At 50.9% G+C, this 20,073-nt stretch overlaps 1 protein-coding gene across 1 annotated transcript; it reads right to left on the reverse strand.

Annotated features, from left to right (window-relative positions):
* Positions 1-4,230: 4,230 nt before the first annotated feature.
* Positions 4,231-10,344, reverse strand: OVOL2 (ovo like zinc finger 2). The gene is made up of 4 exons (XM_062573434.1): positions 10,242-10,344; positions 9,512-9,693; positions 7,327-7,516; positions 4,231-4,541 (listed from the first exon to the last, which is right to left on the reverse strand). Exons 1-4 carry the CDS (start codon positions 10,339-10,341, stop codon positions 4,231-4,233), a joined length of 783 nt encoding a protein of 260 aa, XP_062429418.1. The 5' UTR covers positions 10,342-10,344.
* Positions 10,345-20,073: the final 9,729 nt, after the last annotated feature.

The following is a 20,073-nucleotide window of genomic DNA, read 5'->3' on the forward strand; positions in this document are numbered from 1 at the left end:
AAATTGATGGTGAACTAAAGCAAAGGGACATTTGTGGTGTCTGAGCTGAGAGAAATGCAAACAATAAATGAACATAGTAGACTGGATTTGCTGGTTGACTGGTTGGCTATTAAGCTAGTCTTGCTAACCTCAGAGGTACCCATTAACAGATTTTTACTATTTGTGGTTTTCTTGTAGCAACAACTGGAAAAACTATGCTAAGAATTATAACCAAAGCTCTCATAAGTAATTACTGAAAATACTAAGGCAGATTGTCCGTTTTAACAAAAGTGGCTCAGCGGGAAAGGAACAGAATTGTAGCTGATAACACTTAGAAATTTCGCTTCTGTTGTGAAAGGTAAGAGATTTCTATGCTTGCAGTGGCTCCTCCTGCAGGCTGCTGCTCTTAACAGCCTGCAATAACCCACACAGAAGAAATGCGAGTGTAAAAGGGCCTTTGTACCTTAGGCTGTGAGTTTGCAATAGGCTCTGGGCAGGCCAATTCTGTGACTGTCTTGAGCGCTCCCAGCTTTGCTGTGGTCTGTGTAGACAAGAAGCCTACCCAAGTGGAACTACCTTCAGTGTCAGGTTATAGCATTTGCCAATGCCAGGAAGTTTCTTTAAAGTAGCAGGTTTGTGATTTTGAAGCTGGGCCTTCTTAGGAGTGAAGAGCTGCCGATAATTTTTTCAGAGTAGTAAGCTTATGAACCTCCTAAAACAGAAGAGTTGCTTTTGAAACTTATTTCATAAAATAAGTCTGTAGACACAAAATACACTTTGGTGTCAGGTGGTATTGTTTTGTGTGATGTATCTGTAGGAAAGGTTGTTTTTTTTCCCCCTCTTTGTTTTCTCTGAATTATACATGCGCACATTCATAATACCTCTAAGGATTATGTGTAAAAATACAATTAACCCATAGCTTCAAGAAGATCAATTAGAATGATGTCTAAAAAAAACAATGGGCGGGCTTGCTGCTGAAGAGACTCAGACCTTTGTAGTGTTTAATCTTCAGCTCTTCTAGGGCACTAACTGCAGAAATCTGTGCAGTAAAACTGTTAGTTATAGCAGTACTTAAATTCTGCTCTGGTGACAGTGTGATTACTCTTTGCTTAATTAGGTAAGACTTTCAACTAAAAAGATTTACACAGAGATTAAGCAACTAGGTTCAGAGATGACTAACCAGAATGGGGCTGTGTGAGCGCTCAGGAGTTCTACCTGAGTTCTACCTCCTCTATCTGAGGAGTTTTGCAGGTAGGTCCCCACTACACTGAATTTTAGTAAGTGCCTTGTTCAACATCACTGAACATTGTCAGTGTTCTGCAAAAGGTCACTCTGTAGAGATAAAGAAGGCAGGCAGAAGCAAGAGATGAGATGACCTGGGCAGAAGCAGGAGGTGACAAAATGTGCTGAATCTCCCCTGTGTTGATTGGGACTGGATAAACCGTAAGAGTATGAAACAGTTGGCCAACAGTTGGGTGAACTGCCTTGTTCATCAGCGTGTCCTACAGATGCAGGAGTTCCTGCAGCCATGTAGCATTTCAGCCTAGTTCTCCCTCCTGGTAAACAAGGACAAATCTGGAGCCTGGGTTGTGCAGGCACCTGCTTGCTTCACCTCTGTTCATGGGTTTAACAAAAGCCGCCTCTCTGAGAAGACGACTCTCACAAGCCATTCCAGTCTGTGAACCTCTAAGTCTTAAGACCATCCAAAGAGCCTTTGGATACAGTATCAGGTACTTCTGTCTGATACTTCTGAAAATCTAGCTGCCTCCTCGTGTGAGCTGTTTGGACCATCTTGATCTGCCTGTAGTTCCTTCAGTGGAGACATGCTTTTGCAGTGACGGTGGACTCAAAATCATTATATGCTACAGGCGGCAAAAAAAAAATTACACAGATGTGTCTCTAGTTAGACAGGTGAGGAGGGTTTCTGCTTCAGTGCCACTGCTGCAGTTCAAGGGCTGAGAGTCCAGAAGTGTTAAGAGTGTGAATCCTTCGCAGTTGGGTGCGCTCCAATCACTTTGCTCAGCCAGACTCTGTTCCAGAGTCCTCGTCCCAGCTGGGTGCTGAACTCAACCACCAGTGTCACACCTGAGACCTTACTGAGCAGGTTTTAGGGGATTCTCTCCACTACAATTGGCTGAACCCAAAGTTAATGCTTGTCCTTAGCCAGAGAAATTTGTCAATGTATTTGCAAGCACGCAGGCTTCACCTGGCATGCGCAAACTTCCACTTACAATGTTCAGTTATGACAGCACGATCTCAGAAGACCTGAGGACTAGTGCATAAGCTAGAGTTGGTTTTACAAAGTAAACGCCTTCTAATTTACGTCGGACACTTCCCCCCCACCCCAACATGGACTTTTCATTTATTAAAGTATTCTGCAAACTCTCCTGTTACACAGGATGACAAGTTTAGTCTTTACACAGTAGCATCACTTTATTATCAATGTTTTCAAGGTCCCAAGCATCCACAGGTCTGTTGAATAAAATAGTAGTATCACTAGAAATGCTTAAAACCCCCTAAAAGCAATTCCCCACAAGAACCCAAGCAGAGGTCTGTGTAACAGAGGCAAATTGAGAAGCTTTTTGATTCTTACAAAGCCATCCAAAATCTATCATTCTAACGATGATGAAGGTAGTGGCCACGACTCTGCATTTCAGGTTGAGTTACTTTTCAGGTTTTGTTTTAACGTATACAGAACTCGGCACATCTTCCCCATACAGCTTTATTTTGAGCACAACATGTGTTTGGGGAAATTTATAAGTAAATCCATTCATTATTATGTATTTAAGTAAATTAGGAACCTGCCTACCAGCTGTATCTGTTAAGATTAAAAAAGACAGTTAAACAATACATGCTTGGACCAGCATAACTTGTGCTTGCTGAGGACGTTACCACCCCACCCTGTCCGTCCTGGCAGAGCCAAGCGCCCAGTCAGGGCTGCAGCAGCTCAGCAGCATCTAGAGCATCCTCAAGCGTGTCAGGAGGTCTCGGCAATGGCAGTTAGGGACACCCCTCTCTCCGTTTCTTTAATCACTAAATCTTGTTCTCCCAGGTCAACGGGAGCTGGAGCAGGGATGCAGGGGAGTCCTAGGAGCACAGAGACAAAGTCCCACTCCCTCATCGTCGTCCCACTCCCTTGGCCTTGCGGCATCGTTCGCACCGAAAGCTGCCCCAGCAGAGAGGGGCTGGAAATTAGAGGTCAGATCCACGCGCGCGGTTTCGCACCGATCCCGCGAGGCAGAGGCAGCCGAAGGCTCACTCCTAACTGCTTTGCGCTGCTTTGTCGTGTTCGGGAACAGGCACTTGATAGTTCATTAAGAAAAAAAAAAAATCTCAAAATACACACACACAGACACATGCACACACACACAGACGCACTATAAAATACACATAAAATTGCATGTCGTCATGACAGATAATACATATCTTCAAGTCATTAAAGTGTTTTCTTTGGCTTTCTGGCTTGATATTGATGAAGATTAAAGGGATGTGGTAGTAATCCCCAAAGTAAGCATGACAAGTCCAGGAGAGTCAGAGCTGAGGTCACATTTAAATCTAAACATGACAAAATAAGTTCACAGTTTAAAGTACCTAAAACATGACCAAAACTCTGCCCTGGACTAATGTCACTACTTGGAAGAGAGAAAAATTCTGCATCCTTAAAAAAATAAAATCTGTTTCAGCTCACCTTTGATCCCAGCTCCATAAATCATTAGTTTATTGCCTTTACTGAGTTAAGATTCGTTGTGCATTTAAACTTCATTTGGTGCTACTGTGTACTGCTGTCCTTAGGACCATTTTAATTATTTTTTTTTTTTCATCTGAGGACAACGTGATAACAGCTGCTCCTACGTGGCTCTTTCTACCCAAAGCTCTTTGGGGTGACGCATTGGGGAAAGGTGAAGCTATTTGTCTGGGGCCACTCAGCCGGGTAGTAGAGCTGAAACAGAAAACTGGTTGCCTCAAAGCCAGTTCAGCAAATGCTCCTTTAACTAGGTGACCACAGCCTCTTCCACCCTGTCCATCTTTTTGACCGAAAAAGTCTGATGTTTGCATCATACACAGGAATATTTCTTTCAAGTTGAGGTTCTGTCAACATCAGAAGAGTCCCATTAACAAGAAGCATCCCTGCTATTTCAGGGAGTTCTTTCAATTTTTTTTAAAAAATAATATGCATATATATATATATTTATATATATATATAGTCCTACGTGTAAACTTCATTCCTTTAGACCACTATAACCCACCGTGTTACTCATCTTTGTCATCTTCTTTGGAGTTCCTCTGCAGGACAGGGCTCAGTTTGGTTTGCAAAACTGCCGCAAGTTTTTTTGAGGTTTTTTTCAGGAAAGCACTTCCGGGGTGAACGTTACTAACGTGCAGGTACAGGTCCTCTTGTGTAGGGCCCGTGTAGCCGCAATCTTCACACACATAAAGTTTATCTCGCCTCTGTTTGTAGGCATATTGTTGCTGCACGCCGTGGATCTTCTTGAGATGGGACTCCAGAGAGCACCGCTGGGTAAACGCTTTGTTGCAAACCTCACATTTGTAAGGACGAATTCCTACAAGATTAAAAGACAACAATCATCATTTGGAATTAAGTTCATTATAGCCCGCTAGGGAATCAACAGAGAACAAGGCTCAGTCATATTAGGTATGAGCAAATGCACAGCAGCAGGTAGGTACACCCCAAGGAACCATCTGTCTAAATAAAATAACTTTTAAACTAAGAATTTCAGGAATGGGTTCATGTATTTAGGAACCTAGAAATGCTGCAAAGAGGCTTAAGGAAATGCGGAATATTACAGACGCCCATCAGAGCTTCAGTCCTGAAGAAGGAACCACTAGCAGCTCCTGCAAAACGCACTGCTTTAAAGCTCTCCTGGAGTCCTGTGATGGGGTAAAACTGCCGGTTCCGGCTCACCTTTCATTTTAGCGACTGAGATCTTGTCCTGCAGTAAATTCTCAATCTTTTGCTTGCCATGAGAAAAGCTTAATAACGCCACAGCAAACGGCTGCCGGATGTGAACATGTACCGGTCACACTAATTCAAAGGCGTGCTGGTGTTTTCGGGCAATACATTCCGATCATTGCGTTTGTACTGATTACTTCAGATTTGACTACAAGCTCCAAATCTAGAGACCAAGGGCATTAAGACGTGTTTCTGGAGCACAGAGCAGCTTTAATACAGACGAAATGTGGTACTTAAAACCCTGTTTTTTGCAATGAGAGGTAAAACGTGTGCAAGAGCAGAGCTACGGGAAGTAGCAGCCAGGCAAAAAAAAAGGGGGGGAGGGAGGGAGAAGTACACATGCTCATATAGATGCTCCATAACTTTGAAGTTGAATTTCGTCAAGTTTGCCGCTCGACGGCCGATCTTTTTCACCAGAAATCCAGACTGATTAGAGGTTGCAATAGGAAGAGGTGCCGGCATGGGAGAGGGTTATACCCATCGTGCCGGGAAGGCTACGTCCCATATGTCTCTCCACCAGGGAAGACGGTACCTGGACAACCCGCAGCGGCCTGAATCACCCCGACCTGGAAAAGCACCAGACGATCTGCATGGGCAGCAAGAGCAAAGTGGAGCAGAGAAATCAGGCACGACACTGAGGGAAGGCATCCAACGTGAAATGTAAAACAGAGAAAGAAAAGTAGAGGCTTCGCTCAGGAAAATGCAGCGCCTTCAGCATTCACCTGGTCTTAGGCTACAGAAGAGGAATCGTGGAGTTATTTCTCTTTTGGGAAATTTAGGGGCAATTTAACCCTATGGGTGACATCTCCAAGACATTGGCTTCCACCTCTGTCCAGCACAAAGCTCCTTCTCCTTTGGCCTTCCCAAACCAGTTGTAGTCCTGCATGGTGCATTCCGGTCTACCAGCCACAGCAGATCTATTTTTACCTTCCGCTCACAGAACACCTTGGAGTTAAGTTTATGAATCTCAAAGAAATATAGGCCAGGTTGGGAAAAAAAAACACTTCTTTCAGAAGCACAGTCAAGACGACCCTCCGAGGCAGTGCCCTGATCCAATCCAGATTTCCTTCCCATGTGAAAGCTACTGTGGCCCTTCACCAACAGAGCAAAACAGACCCAAGCGCCGGCTCTGGCCGCTGCTTTCGCATCAAAAGAGGCATCAAGTTTTACAGGAGATCCGTTGCTAAGAAGTAACTCGCCTCCGCCAACAGAGTTGCTGAAGCTCTATCTGGGAACCAGGTTAATCTCATAAGCAGGCAGAAGGGATACCGCAGAGCAATCCCGGTTATTCCGTGGGTTTTATAGGAAACTGGAAATCTGGGAGGTCGGAGAACAGCCAGCACATGCGATGGAGAACGTCTTCTGGGTGCTTCACAGGGCAAATGAAAAGCCTCCCAGGTGTGGGAAGCCGCCTTACTAAGGAGTGTCTTGGTTGGGGAGGATGGAGTTGATGATAAGACTTTAAGCCAGCATTTCAATAGAAAACAAATAGAAAACACCAAAAAAAGGCAAAAAGGCAGTCTTCTCCCTGCTCGGTTGGTACAAGCACTTCTATAACCAGTGAACTGGCTTTGAGGTGGATGGGAGCAGGGAAGAGATGGGGAGCAGCTGGGGCTGGTGACCTCCGATCGCACTGTTTGAGCCGGAAGAGGACATTGGCCCCGGATGTCCATTTTGACTCTGTCCGCAGGTTTATACAAGCTCATCTGAAGCCTCACGAACCCTTCCTCCGACCACAGGAGTGGTTTATCATGACGGGAGCCCATCTGGAATAAAGAGAGCCCTTCACATCTGATTTTTCAAAACAAGTGCAGGAAAGCTAAAATGGAGTTGTACAAGCTCCTTGTTCTGTTTCTTGCATTTCTTGGTTTCTTGCAATTTCTGCACGCGGGCCCAGACCACCACCCCTGCGATGCCTCTCGCTCGCTCCGGGGGGTTCAGCATGCGGGGCAAAGAGAAGTCAAACGGGCTGTCTAGTTCTCCCTAAAGAAGCTTGAGGTGCAGCAGAAACCACATTTGGGTTTCTTCAGAGGGTGCCAAAATCCAACCCTGACCCCGTTGCACTGAATGGCCCGCAGTGAAGGTTTAACAGAAAAAAAATAAAAAAAGAAAGAAAGGAAAGAAAAATCTTTGCTCTTCATTTCCTCTAGAGGGCAAAGCATTTTCGTTGACTGCGTACATGCTTAGCCCTCAAACACCCATGGGGGATTATCCCGAGGACACGGGAGATAGCTCCATCAGCAATCCAGGTTGTGGTATCATGGTGTTGGGCTACCCTTGCCCCCCCCCCAAGTCTTGGTTGCACCTGAACCTTTCTCCCACCCCTCCGAATAGCCCAGGGTCGTCCGCAAAATGCTTTGGTAAAGCATTCTCACCCGTATGGGTCCGGACATGCCTCTTCAGATCAAAGGTGTCGTTGAAGCCTTTACCGCAGAAGGTGCACAAGTGTCTCTTCACCTGGCTGTGACACTTGATGTGCCGGTTGAGCATGCGCTGCAGACGAAAGCCTTTGCCGCACAGCTCACAGCTATGCGTTGCGGCGTCGCTGCAGGTGCCCGTGGTGAACTAGGAAAATCAACAGCACTGGGTGAGGAGGCGTCAACATGGCCAAAATACCTGAAGCATCCCCTCTCAAAAAAAATAAAAAAATTCTTGGGATAAATGCAAAATGAGAAGTGAAAATATTGAGAAGACTCTTCCCAGGTGAATTCTTCACCCCCCCCCCCACCTTGCAATAAGGCTTCCAGGACAGACTTCAGCCCAATCCAGGTCTACTCAGGGAGCGAAAGGGCTGCGATGCCCAAGGAGCACCACATGCAACGTGCGCACGCGAGGAGTCGCACCAAAGCAGTGGCCATCCATCCCCTACCTCTTCTCCCTCTTGCAAGCTGTGTCCACCGGGCATGCCACCCTTGCTGGAAGGGTAAAACCAGCCCACCCCATCCCACCGCGCCACCACGTTCCCACGCTGCCGTTGCTCCTGGTGACACCCGGCGGTTCAAGCCGTGATGGAAACTGGGAGGAAGGTCCACCGCATCTGCCGCGTGACCTTCTTGGGATGCCTCGCTCCTCTGCACTGGGTACATAGGCACCCAGAGAAATGCCTACGGCTCAGCTGGTGGCAGTAGGTAGGCACCCGTGTGAGTTTTCACACCTCTCCCCCACCAAAAGAAAAAGGGATTTAAGGTGGTTTTGACCGCGAAGGTGAACTTGGTTAGCTAAACCAAAGTGACGCTGCATTGCACGGACCGGGACGATGGCCCCAGTCACTTCATCCCCCTCACTTGTTAATTCGCCACAGCATGTCGTTACGGGTTCAGCTCTTCATTCTCCACCCCAGTACCAAAACCACCGTGCCGACACCAGTACTGAACGTCACTAAGAGAGACACTGATGGTTCAGCTCCCGGGAAGGGTATTTCTCACGCGCAAGGTCCTTATGTTTGGAAGATGCAGACAGCTGGCTATTATTTTAATTAATGGCCAAGCTGCCGTGCTCACTACTGCTAAATGCGGGAGCTGGACGAAAGGGAACGGAGAGCAGCACGCGTGCGTGTCATTCGCACTCGCGATGCTTTTGGCAGCTCTCTGTGGCGTTCCTAGAAAACTTTGCAGCAACAAGGTTAAGAAAACAGATTTCTTCCCATCCTTCACCACCACCCGTGCTAGTAGCTAGTATGCTAAGTGGGCTTGAGTAAAACAGCGAGAAAAAGCACGGATAAATCCCAGCAGCGTGTCCACAGGTTTGGTGAAACATAACCCTAAATCCCCAGGTGGTCTCGCCTTTGCCTGGATGCGCCTCGTCTCTGGCACTAACTCAGTAAAATGGGGACTTTGAGTTGTCAGACCCAAAACGGATACAAAAATTTCTAGTGGAGCAATGAAGCGAGCTCTCCCTGCAGGTAGCAGCAAGCGTCGGGTGTTTTTCTTGATCCCTTTATGATTAATGAAGGAATCCTATCCAAAGCGGTTTGTGAAGAAGGAAAAAAAAGAAAACCAAAGTAGCTGCATAACAACACATGAATTTAGAGGGGCAGAGGGTTGGAAAGTGGCTGGTGGGCAGCAGCTGGGACTCCACCTCGAAGAGCCCGTGATCTGTTTGCCTTTGCAGCCTTTGGAGGGAAACCACCACTCTGCCTTCTCCAGGTAGGGAAAAGGACCTTTCTCCTAGCTGCTGTACTAAGTCAAGAAGGTAAGGGGATCAGGGGGAGAAATACGCTGCAGACCGCCTGGGTGAGTGCTTGGTGGCCTTTCAAGAGGACCCTGACTGCAAGCCCACGCTGTGGGGCTCATCTCCCAGCTGCTGGTCCTTCCTAGGCGGGCTCAGCTCTCCCGCGGGACATGAGCCGAGCAGGTCAGGGATGGCCTGGGCTAAGGGCGCTGATGGGGCACCACGGCGGAGGTTCACCCGGGGCTCGCTCTGCCCGCCCGGCCGCTCCGGCGCGCGCAGAAGGACAGCGGGCTTTCCAGTGCGGCCAACGCAGCAGCAAGCCGTGACCGTACACCGCTCTCCGCCGGTGTCCCGTCCCGAGAGGCGCGAGGCCTGCGCGGCGGCGCTCACCTTGATCTTGGCCCTGCCGGCGGGGCGCTCGGCGGCCAGGTCCAGCAGCATCCCGCCGGCGGCGGTGGCCGGGCTGGCGGCGGGCTGGGGGCCGCCGGGCTCCGCTTCCCTGGGGCCGCTGCTGCCGCTGCTCCCCAGGCTGCAGCTGTCTTCGAGGGCGAGGAGCGCGCAGCCCAGGCCGCCTGCGGCGGGTGCGCGGCGCGAGGAGGAGGAGGAGGAGGAGGGTCAGCGGCGAGGAAGGGCGAGCGGGCTCGGAAACGCGGTCCCGGAGTTCAAACACCGCAGCGGCGCCGCCTCCCCGTTATACCGCGGGCAGCGGTGCGGCGGCGGCGGGGGGGGGAGGCCGCGGGGACCCCCCCCCCTTTCCCTCCCCTCCCCTCCGCCGCCCCAAGCGCTTTCTTCATCCTCATCTTCCTCCCCCGACCTTTCTCATGCAAACGAGCTTTCCCACCTTGCCGGGGCTCCCTGCGGGCGGGGGGACGCTGCGGAGCCCTGAGCAGGGGGAAGGGGAGGGGGGGAGCTAAATACGAAGGGCTCCCGCGCCGCGCCGTGCCGTGCCGCGCCGTGCCGCGCCGTGCCGCGCCGTGCCGCGCCGTGCCGTGCCGCGCCGTGCCGCGCCCGCGTTAGCGCGAGCGCCGGCGGCGCCCCGCGGCCGCGCTCGCCCCCGCGCGCCGCCGCTTCCCGGCGGCCGTTCCCGCGGCGTCGGGCCGGGCTGCGAGCGGCGCCTCACCTGGGATGTAGGTGTCGGCTCGCTCCTCGTCGGGCAGCGCATCCCAGCTGCGCACGGCCGGCTGCGGGCTCCGGCGCTTCACCAGGAAGGCGCGGGGCATGGCGAGGGCGGCCGCGCCGCCGCCGCCGCCGTCGAGCGGGACGGCGCGCACCGGGCAGAGCCGCCGAGGCGCCGGGAGGGGAAGGGGAGGGAAAGCGGCGGCGGCGCTGGGGAGGGGGGGGGGGGAGAGAGCGAGAGCGAGAGGTGGAGGGGGGGGAGAGAGGAAAGTTTCATAAGGTGGAATAGAAAAATGCACCAGGAAACTTGGGAAGGAGCATGCGTGCTGCAAACATAACGGTGTCAACAAGTCTGCTTACCTGTCCGACCGGTTGGAGCAGCTGAGCTTTGTCCCAGCCCTTCCTAAGGCATGAATGTTTGCAAAAGAATTTAACGTCTGAAAATTAAAAAAAAAAAAAAAAAAAAAAGGGGGGGGGAGCCTTGCCTTTGCTGCCCGAGGGGAGGGTGGTGGGGACCCCGGCGCGACCCGAGCCTTCCCCCCCCCGCCCCGGGACCTCCCTGTCCACCCAGGGATGCTGCTGCTGCTGCTGTGGAGCCACTTCCCCTCGGGGCAACTTCTTCCCTCTTCCCCCCTCCCTCCAAAGCAGTTTCCTCCCTCCTCGAAGCAGAGGGGTCGCTGGTGTCCCCCGAGGGGGGAGCGCCAGCAAGAGGAAAAACTCCCCAGGGCTCCGCTTTTTTTTTTTTTTTTTTTTTTTTTAAAAAAAAAAAAAAAAAAAAAAAAAGGTTGATTGTCCTCAGGCCAGAAAAACGCTGTTATTATTATTATTTTTAATGACAAACATTTTCTTCTGCTAAAAGAAGAGTTTTACTTCATTTTAGCACTTTATTTAAAACGAGAAATGGGTCAAGGCTGCAGTCACTCCCCCCCTCCGGCCCCTTTTTTTGCGTCTTCCCCCCTTCCCCAGACCAATGTGAAACAAAAGGGCACAAGGGCGAGGAAGGGGGAGCTCAGAAAAAGAAAACGGAGCAAAAGCCCGCAGCGCTGGGCTCGGCCGACTCAGAGCTCAGCAAAGGCTGCGTACGGAGTGGCCTTGAGTGTTTAACAACACTCGGGGGCTCTTCCTCCTGCCTCGGGCCTGTTATTCGAGCAGCTCTTTTATTAAACAAGGCAGAAACATATTCTGCACCGTCCCGCGCCTGCTGTGCACATCCTCCCGTTAAGTGTCCGCGTGGGGCTGAAGCCGCGGGGCTGCGGGAAGAGCCGTTTCCCCGCGCAGAGGGGCCTTCCAGACTGCAATGTTCCTTCTCCGAGAGCAACGCTTTCCTCCCAGAGAGCAAAAGCTGACCCCCCCCGCCCCCCAGGGAAGCAACAAGATGCTCGGTTCAGATGCTGTTGATGTCGTCGGGATGAAGGTTTTATTTCGGGCGGGTCAGATCCGGAGCTTCTTTTTGGAGGAGCCATGATCCTGCATGATGTGCTCCAGGTGACCCTGCTTGAGCTTGGACGGTCTCCAGAGGTCCCTGCCGACCCCAACCAATCTGTGCGAGATTCTGGAATGGATGCGTCTTCAGATGCATTGGCTGCGCCGAAGAGCGCTTTTTAATGCATTGCAAGTCTTCATCTGCTGCAGCCAGGCTCTTTGGGGAAAGACCACCAGTTTCAGGTTGTTGGAGACTTTATCCAGAATAAATAGGTGCAATCTCTCACATAACTCTGAAATCTCAGGCCATAAGAGGGGCTGGATCCAGGCCAGCGCTCACCGGCTCCAGTGCGGGTGCTCAGGATGGAGAAATTCCTGGCGTGATGTGGCCTGAGGGCCCAGCGCACAGGGAAGGAGCCCAAGCCCCACTGGCCTGTAACGCTGCCAAGGGAAGCTCCTCTAGGCTAAGTATCTCCACGCAATTGGTATTTCCAGCAAGGAGATCCTAGCTAGGAGACACAGCAGCCCTTACCCACCAGGCTGTTTTCACAGGGCCCACCAGAGTGAGGCGTGGGCACGGATGGCTGGGCTAGGACCTTGTTGCAGAAGACTTCCAGCTCTTCCTCCTTGGCCAGGCACAATCTCCCAGGAGCCAAAAGACTTTTGAGGAACAGGGCCTGGCTTTGCTCCCACCGATGCCAACTGTGAAACCAACTAAAGCGGAGGAGGAACGCACCCAGCACCCAGTGCTTGGGGAAAGGTTATCCAGGAGAACTTCTAAAACCTGAGCATTTGCCTGTAGGACAGGCTCCTCAGAGCAATCACGACTGCTGGTGGGGCCTATTCTGGAGAACGGGGCTCCCTCCACTCTCCCATGGAGAAAAGCGACCTCAGCGTATCTCCGGGGCATCTCACCAATACCACACATAAAACCTTCTCTTTTCTTTCTTTCTTTCATTCTCTTTAAGGCTATGTAATTTCTCTGTTATGTCTGAGACTTTGCTCCAGGTCAAAATATAACTACATAGGTTTTAATTGATTTCTGCAAGGCTTTCAACTTGAGGTTTCTTTTATTTTTAACCACTCCTTGTCTTTTAAGCCAAAAGAGGTAGCAAATGACATTCATCACAACACTCATGAAGCAAGAGCTTGCTGTAACTACTTTAATGTGTTCCGGGCTTTTTTGGCTCCTATTTTGAGATTCCCATTTAGGGAGGTACTGGAGTGAAGCACACACTTCACTTTAATTGGGTGCTCAAAGCCAGACATGCAGTTACGTGCACAGCTGAATCAGGACTAAGCTGTTAGCAGCAGCAGCACTGGAGCCCAAACAAGTGGTCTCAGGGTTGCAGTGTGCTCAGCATGGTTGAAGGCATGAGGTGGAGAAAAGGTCTCACCCTGAGCCACGCTCCCCTTCAGCAGCAGCCCGGGATGGGGAGCAGAAGAAAACTGGGCAGCCACGATCCTTCTCCGTTCGTCTGTTGGAGAAGCATTGCACATACAGTCTGTGTGTGGTAATTGCTTAATAAATGGTGATGCTAATAAGATAATGGCATATGAACCCTTCTGCAGAATATTGTTTAATTTTGAGCCTTAGCTGGGTGTGGAAGGAAACCCAGTATGTTAAATAAACGTTTTGAGTGTAAATCAAATTAAACGTACAGAATGCCCTGTAGGGTCAAAGCACAGTGGGACCCACCCTTACATATTTGACTACTAAAATGTGTTTCATTTGACTCAAGTCATTTGTGAGTGAGAAGAGAGAGGCTGGATCAAATAATGATTCAGTCATGGGATGCTGTTGCAATCGCAGCCCCCTTCCCAATCAAACCCCTGGCATGGGGATGGGCTGATGGCCACGTGCAAAATGCACGGGTGCCTGCTCCCTGCTGGAGGCCTCCCTTTCACTGCCAGCATCCTGATCTATGTACTATGTGAAGTAAAGCAGAGAAAGTGTGCTTGAGAGCAAGAGCCCTGGTTTAGCAAGCCAGGGAAGGAGCTCAAGATGGGCAGAGGGAGAGACGTAAGGACAGTAAAGGGGGCAAAAAGGTGCAAGCAAAGGCACAGGTCCACTGCTAGGGGGATGAGGAGGCTTCAGTTTTATTCGAAAATAGGGAAGATCTTAGTTGCCTCTTAAAGGGATCTTCCCAGTGAGTGGAGCAGAGACTGGTGACCCAGGAGAGCTATGTGGTTCCCTTCACTGGGGATTTTTTTTGATGAGCGGGATGGAGATGAGCTTCAACCCTGCTTTGGTGTAGAGAGTGGGAGCAGAGCAGAGATGGGAATCAGCCAGCAATGGGTCATCCCACACCACTGTGGTCATTGTATCTCCATGGGACAGCAGGCAGGGACACCCACCAATGTCTTCCCATGCCTTCACCCCATACCATGAGGTCAGCTGTGCTGGTGCAACAAACAACTGATTGGAGTTAAAAATAACCTTTCTCCTTCTTGCCTGGGTTATTTTTAACCTTGATCAGCCCTGTGCAGTGCCAGAAACAGTCATAGGCCAGTGTGGCAGAAGGCCACAGCCTGGGTAGAGATGAGGCAACAGCTTGATCATCCAGCTGTATTGCTCTGACACCACCACCCCGAGCAAAAATGGAGGGACACCAGAACAGAAGACCTGTGGGAGCCATGTAGCAGTGTCCCACTCATGAGGTAAGGGCTAGGACGAGAGCATTGCACCAGCAAGTCACCCAGTGCCCCTTCTCCGGTGTTTTCCAGTCAATGTGAGCCAAATAGGACTGGATGAAGATGAGATCCTGGATGGCTCCACCCAGTGTGGAGTCTTCGATCTCTAGCTCCCAGCAGAGCATGGATAAGTGGATTTGCGCAAGTTTATGGACTATACTCAGCTGTGTGAGAGAGGCTGTGACTTCATATTCCTGAGAAGGCAAATCTTCATCTGCTGAGGTCTGCAAATTGCCTGAAACAGTATGCCATGAGGCCACTGGGAGCCCTGGGCTCACAGCCTGCCACACCATGGAAATGCTCCTGTCTCGAGTGAGCCTTCACATTGCCAGTTTAACTCAGGTCTCCACCTGATTTGGCACAGCAGTGCAAAGCAGCTGGGAGAGCCAGGAGGACCTGACCTTGGGCTGCAGCTGAAGGAAGGGGGTCTCAGAAGGAAAACATCCTTGCTGCAGTCGAGAGAAGCTAGGACAAGGGAGAGCAAGCATTTCATCTGCAACCTTTTCCAACCTGCCGCCTCCCTGGATTACCCTGTAGTAGTCCAGCATGCTGTATAGTGTATTTTAATCTGTTGAGAATTGCCTGGCTGTAGTCATTCTTCTCAGAAGGATCACAGGGACCTCTAAGGACCACAGCTTGAAAACCCGCAGCAGAGCATACAGGGAAGATTCCCTTGCGCTTAAAAAAAAAAAAAAAAAAAAAAAAAAAAAAAAAAAAATCAACCTGAGCACAAGTTACTTCTAATCTCTACCTTCCTATTACCTGGATTTCTGCTCTCTGTCTCAGCACTGAGCACTTGCTGATGTGATTTTGAGGGATGATCCTGTCCACCCCACCCCGCTCTGCATTTGCCCGATGCCTCATCACACATCTGAAGCATTCGGGGTGACTCAGCTCAGTTTCGGTAGGTGCGTGTGAGCACACACCAGCCACGGCAGTGTTGCAGCCTTCATTAGAGGAGTGCACACAGATCCCTAGGAGCTCAGTCTTAACTTGTGCCCGGTGTCCCGTGCCTTCGCCTGGGGGCCATGCTGGCGTTGAGCAACTCCTCCAAGTGGAGGCACCAAGATGACTGTTGCCGCTCGCTGGCTGGCATTGGGTATTTCTCCGGATGAGATGCTTAGAGGTGGATGCAGGGGGTGGGGTGGTTCCAACATAACTGAACTGAAAAGGCAATACCCAGCCAAATGGGTGTTCAATGCTTCTCTCCCAAAGTCATGAAGTCTGACAGAGCCCAGGGAGCAAGATCTACTGCCAGACGAGTTCCCACCACCTATGAGGGCACCTTCTCCAGGAGAAGCTGCAAGCTCCACCATTGCACCTTTGCCACGGTGTATTGGGCATCCAACACAAAAAAGTCCATACCCCTCCTCCTCTGGACTCAAAACGTGGAGCCAGCATTTGGGTGAATACAGGCCCATAATCACCAGCATCTGAGTGCTGTTTAGGGCAGCAGAGTGTCCTAGCGTAAAGCTACAGCCTTGGTCAGGACTGTGCAACATCTCCCTTAGCATAAAGCTGCCTTGGCCACAGGGCCAAATCCTGGACATTGGACATCTGCTCCCAAGCCAGATTTTGGCAGCTTCCCTCGTAACATCGGGAATCACTTCACTACAGTGGATGAAGCCAGCATGGCTCCATCCCATTGTACCTATGAAGGAGAGAGCAGCAGCTCCATGAGCTTCCCCAATTTGAAGGACAACCTGCTCTTCTTGCATGGGCAGCAAGAAAGGGCTGGAGAAGGTGCCAGGTAGGGGGAAATGGCTCCTCAGGCTGCGGCAGAACCTGAACAACGTGCACTTCTCTGCTGGATTTCAAAGCACCCCACGGCGCTGACTCACCGGGCTCCCGTCTCCTTGCCTCCCACATCCCCCGCCACTCCCAGCGTCTCCCTGTTTTTCTTCACCGATACCTCCGGTTCCTTCCCACTCTCCCTCCCGGCTTGGCAATGTTTCTCAGCCGCCCACTTGCTGCTGCTCCACTCCCTCAGGGCACCCAGGTTCCCCAGCTGCTCCTAGCAGCTCCTCTGAGTCCCACTTTCCTCCCGTGCCACCCCCCAGGGAAACGACAGCCTCCTGCACCGGTGTCCCTGGGGCCCCCAGGACTCAGCCACCCCTGGAAAGCCCAGCCGACGTGTTAGACCTGCTGGCTTCGGTGAGACACCTTGGGTAGAGCGAGCCCAGTCTCCAGTAAGAGATGCCCCACTGGCTGCATGCAGCATTTCTGAGCAGGAGACCTGGGCAATGAGCTTGTGGCCTCTCCTCCGCTGAAGACAAAGCGGCTGCATACGATGGCAGGCTCATGTTGTAACAGAGATCTTTGCCGAGGAAGGACGGGTGGGGGGAACCAGTTTGGAAAGCTGTCCCAAGCCGAGTTTGCAGCAGGGGTTGTTCTGGCAAGGACTTCAGCAGAGCTCTGAGCGCACATTGCAAGGACCCCTTTGCCATGGAGACAGGACTCTATTAGCATCTTTCTCTTAAGGTTCTCTGAAGACCTTTCCCCACGTTCACTCACTCTGCCCAATTTCCCTTCTGTAATTCTTTTTTTTCCTTGATTTCCTGAAATTTATGTGATCACACAGACTGTCCAGGGTTTCCTCTCCAGCAACTTTGGTGCATACCTACCAAATTTGATGAAATTGAGGTCACAAAGGTATTCAAACCCCAGAAGTTTCATTCAAATAGGTAGCTAAGTAGAGGACAGAAAGCTACTCCATATTAATGTTCCCACGGTGCTTAAAAATACATAATGTGCACAACATTTATTAGATTTCAGCAGATCCACATAATGGCTAACTTTAAAAGGCAAATGCACCCAGTAAGTGCCCCAACAGCTCCTCAGCAACCACTTTTCAATGGTGATGGTGTTTTTCAATGGTGATTGTGTTCCTCACTCCCCGTAGTTTATGCAACATTTTCACAGGAGACATCTACATACTGACCAAACCAGACAGCCATGAGAACTGTAAAGAAACCAGAGTGCATCTGCTCAAGTTCTTCTCTTGGTTTCATCCCCCAAGAGATATTGATGCCCTCAATGACAATCTTGCTCATTGGGTGGTATGAAATTGTTCCTGTTGACTGCATGCTTTGTGAGTTTGCCGCTCTGTGTAGTGCTGCATTGGACAGCCTTTTCCTTCTGCTGAATGACTGTCCACGCTGGAAAGATGTGACATTTGTGCGTTGTGCTCCATCCATGTGGCTCTTTGGGTAACTTGGGGTGGGATCCTGGCTTTTCTCTCATCTTATTTGGTTGAGGGATGTGCTTTTTGATTGTGTGGACTGGTGGCAGAGTTGGTCTCATTTGGATTTTGGATTCACTCTGGCAAGTCGGAAGAAGCTGAGTCCCACAGGTGGGTATGGAAAGCTTTAGCCAGGTAGGGTCCAGCTGGAACAAGTGTTGATACCCATGAAGCACCCAAACCTATGAGTCTGAGCACCTCTCAGGGATATTACAGCCACCATTTAGAAGTGGGGTGAAGGCTAGTCCATGTGATATGGCCATAGCATGGAAATCTTCTGCCCTGACTGACCTTGCTCTGGAGTGAGATATTTTCCTTATCACGTTATCAACTCTCCCAAGCTCATTGGCTCTTTTATGTTGTTCCTATTTTGCTGCTTGATGGCTGCTTGTATCCATGCAAGAGAAAAGGCAGCGTGCTGGAACAGGACACACTTTCCTTACTGTTAGCATGTGCAGCTCAGCGTTGCAAGTTCTCATGGAGGCTGAGGGTCCAAACAAGGAGTGCAAATCCATGCTCCAGAGCAAGCCAGTGATGCATCACTCCAGCCTGTCCCATCAGTTCACTGTGGCCACGCTATTTTATCCAGGATTAAGAAGCAACTTTACCAGGGAGCTAGCAACTGCCCGGCTTGCTTGGGAAATGCCTTTCTGAAAAGGCTGATGTTGCCTCGTGCTGGAAGAAAAAGGTTGGATTTGCTGGAACTGGCATCTGACCTAGCTAGTCTCTTCCTATGTTCTTATAAAATAGTGAGAGCATTTTCAAAGTGCATTTAAAATCCTCACTTTCTGCAACTCACGTGCCCCAGTGAGCTGTTATACACTGCACCAGGGGCTGCGTGGGACAGTGCTTTCTTAAACAACCGCATTGTAACCTCTCCTGCAAGCGGTACAAGCTCTGACATTCTTCTTCAAGCTCAGACTTTGTCTGGTAGAAAATCCTCGTCTCCGAAGGACAAATAGCATCTCTGAAGCTCTGAGGAGACTTCCTCATTCCTGCCAGATGACCAGCTGCAGTAAAGACTATTGTATGCATATGGGTCAGCTGCGTTTCTTTGCTGTTTCAAATAGATAGAGTCAACTTGCAAGAGTAGGTCGAATGGGTGGTAGGTGCTGCTTGTGCCATTCATTTCATTTTGGGGAAGTATGAAGGTTAATAGTGTGAATGAGCAGTGACAGAGGCTCAGGGAGACAGTGCTGAGCTGGAAGAAGAAATAACTGTCATGGGTTGGGTTCAAGTGCTCAGGTACCATCCTGCCACCCATGGCAAAGTGTCCTGACAGCACAGCTCCCTGGAGATTTCTGCAGCAGGAGGAAGAGGAGGAGAGGTCCATCTGGACTCCCCTCAGCTCCTCAGCCTGGTTTGCAGTGAGGGGGGGCAATCATCAGAGCCAGAAGCGTCTCAGTCATTGGCCCAGGTCTGAGCTGGGCCAGAGCACGGGCTGGGCTGGCTGATCCCCGTGCAACAGCTGCTATGGCAGCGATGGTCCTGTCTCACTGCCTGCTCCAGTGCCGCAGGTCTCCTGCCTAGGCCAGAGCAGAAGCAGGGCCAGCACCCGGCCGGGACAGCCAGCATCACTCCCAGGGAGTCTCGCTAAGGCAGATACATGTGTTTGAACATGTCCAGAATGAGTTAACCATCAGACTACACACCTCAGTGAGGCTTCTTCCAGCCAAGCTCCTTTTCCTATGGCCGCGTTTTGGCAGCCTGCACTAAGTGCTGGCTGCAGCACCCAAAGGTGGCTCTGCCTCCTTGCTTCCCACCCGGCTGAGGACAAACCCTGATTCTGCTTTCCTCTCCCCTTTCCCTGCACAGCTGCACCGTCATTCGAGATGCCACAGAGTGGAGAGTCTGGGGGGACAGGACCATCCTCTCCAGCAACAGCATGACCCAGGGTCAGCCCAGGCCTGAAGATAACTCATTTTCCACCAGACAGTCACATTTGCAACCTCACAAGGCCACACGGGACAGCAGGAGCCCTCGTTCTGCTGGCTGCTGCTCTCACATCTCCCTGGAAGCATCCTCACATTGCACTGATCTCACGGATGGAGATGAAGCCTCTCCCTGGTGTCCTCTCTTTCCACCCCCCCCCCCAAAAAAAAAAATAAAAAACTTCACGTGCAGTCTCTGCAGTTTCACCCCTGGGATCAGAAGGGGTGAAAGAAGCTCCAAGAAAAAGAAAGAAGCTCCGAGGAGAGGAGCTGGGCTGAGGCAGCAGCCAACCCACCACCACAGGAAGGTGGAGAGCTTCAGCCTCATCGGGATGGAAGATGTCTCCAAACAACTCCACTGCCAAAAGAAAGCCTCCTCCTCCTTCAAGTAACCTCTGAAAGCAGGGAGCTGGGTGCCAGGGGGCCCCAGCTCAGCTGGGGCAAGTGCTGGGGCTGGGTGCTGGGTGGGTGCTGTGCCCAGGCCATGCACATCTTCCTGGCGGTGCAGCGGGAGGCAGCGGCTCCGGCTTTGGGGCAGGGTTACCTTT

This window comes from Rhea pennata, chromosome 3 (assembly GCF_028389875.1).
Source record: "Rhea pennata isolate bPtePen1 chromosome 3, bPtePen1.pri, whole genome shotgun sequence".
Lineage (NCBI taxonomy): Eukaryota > Metazoa > Chordata > Aves > Rheiformes > Rheidae > Rhea > Rhea pennata.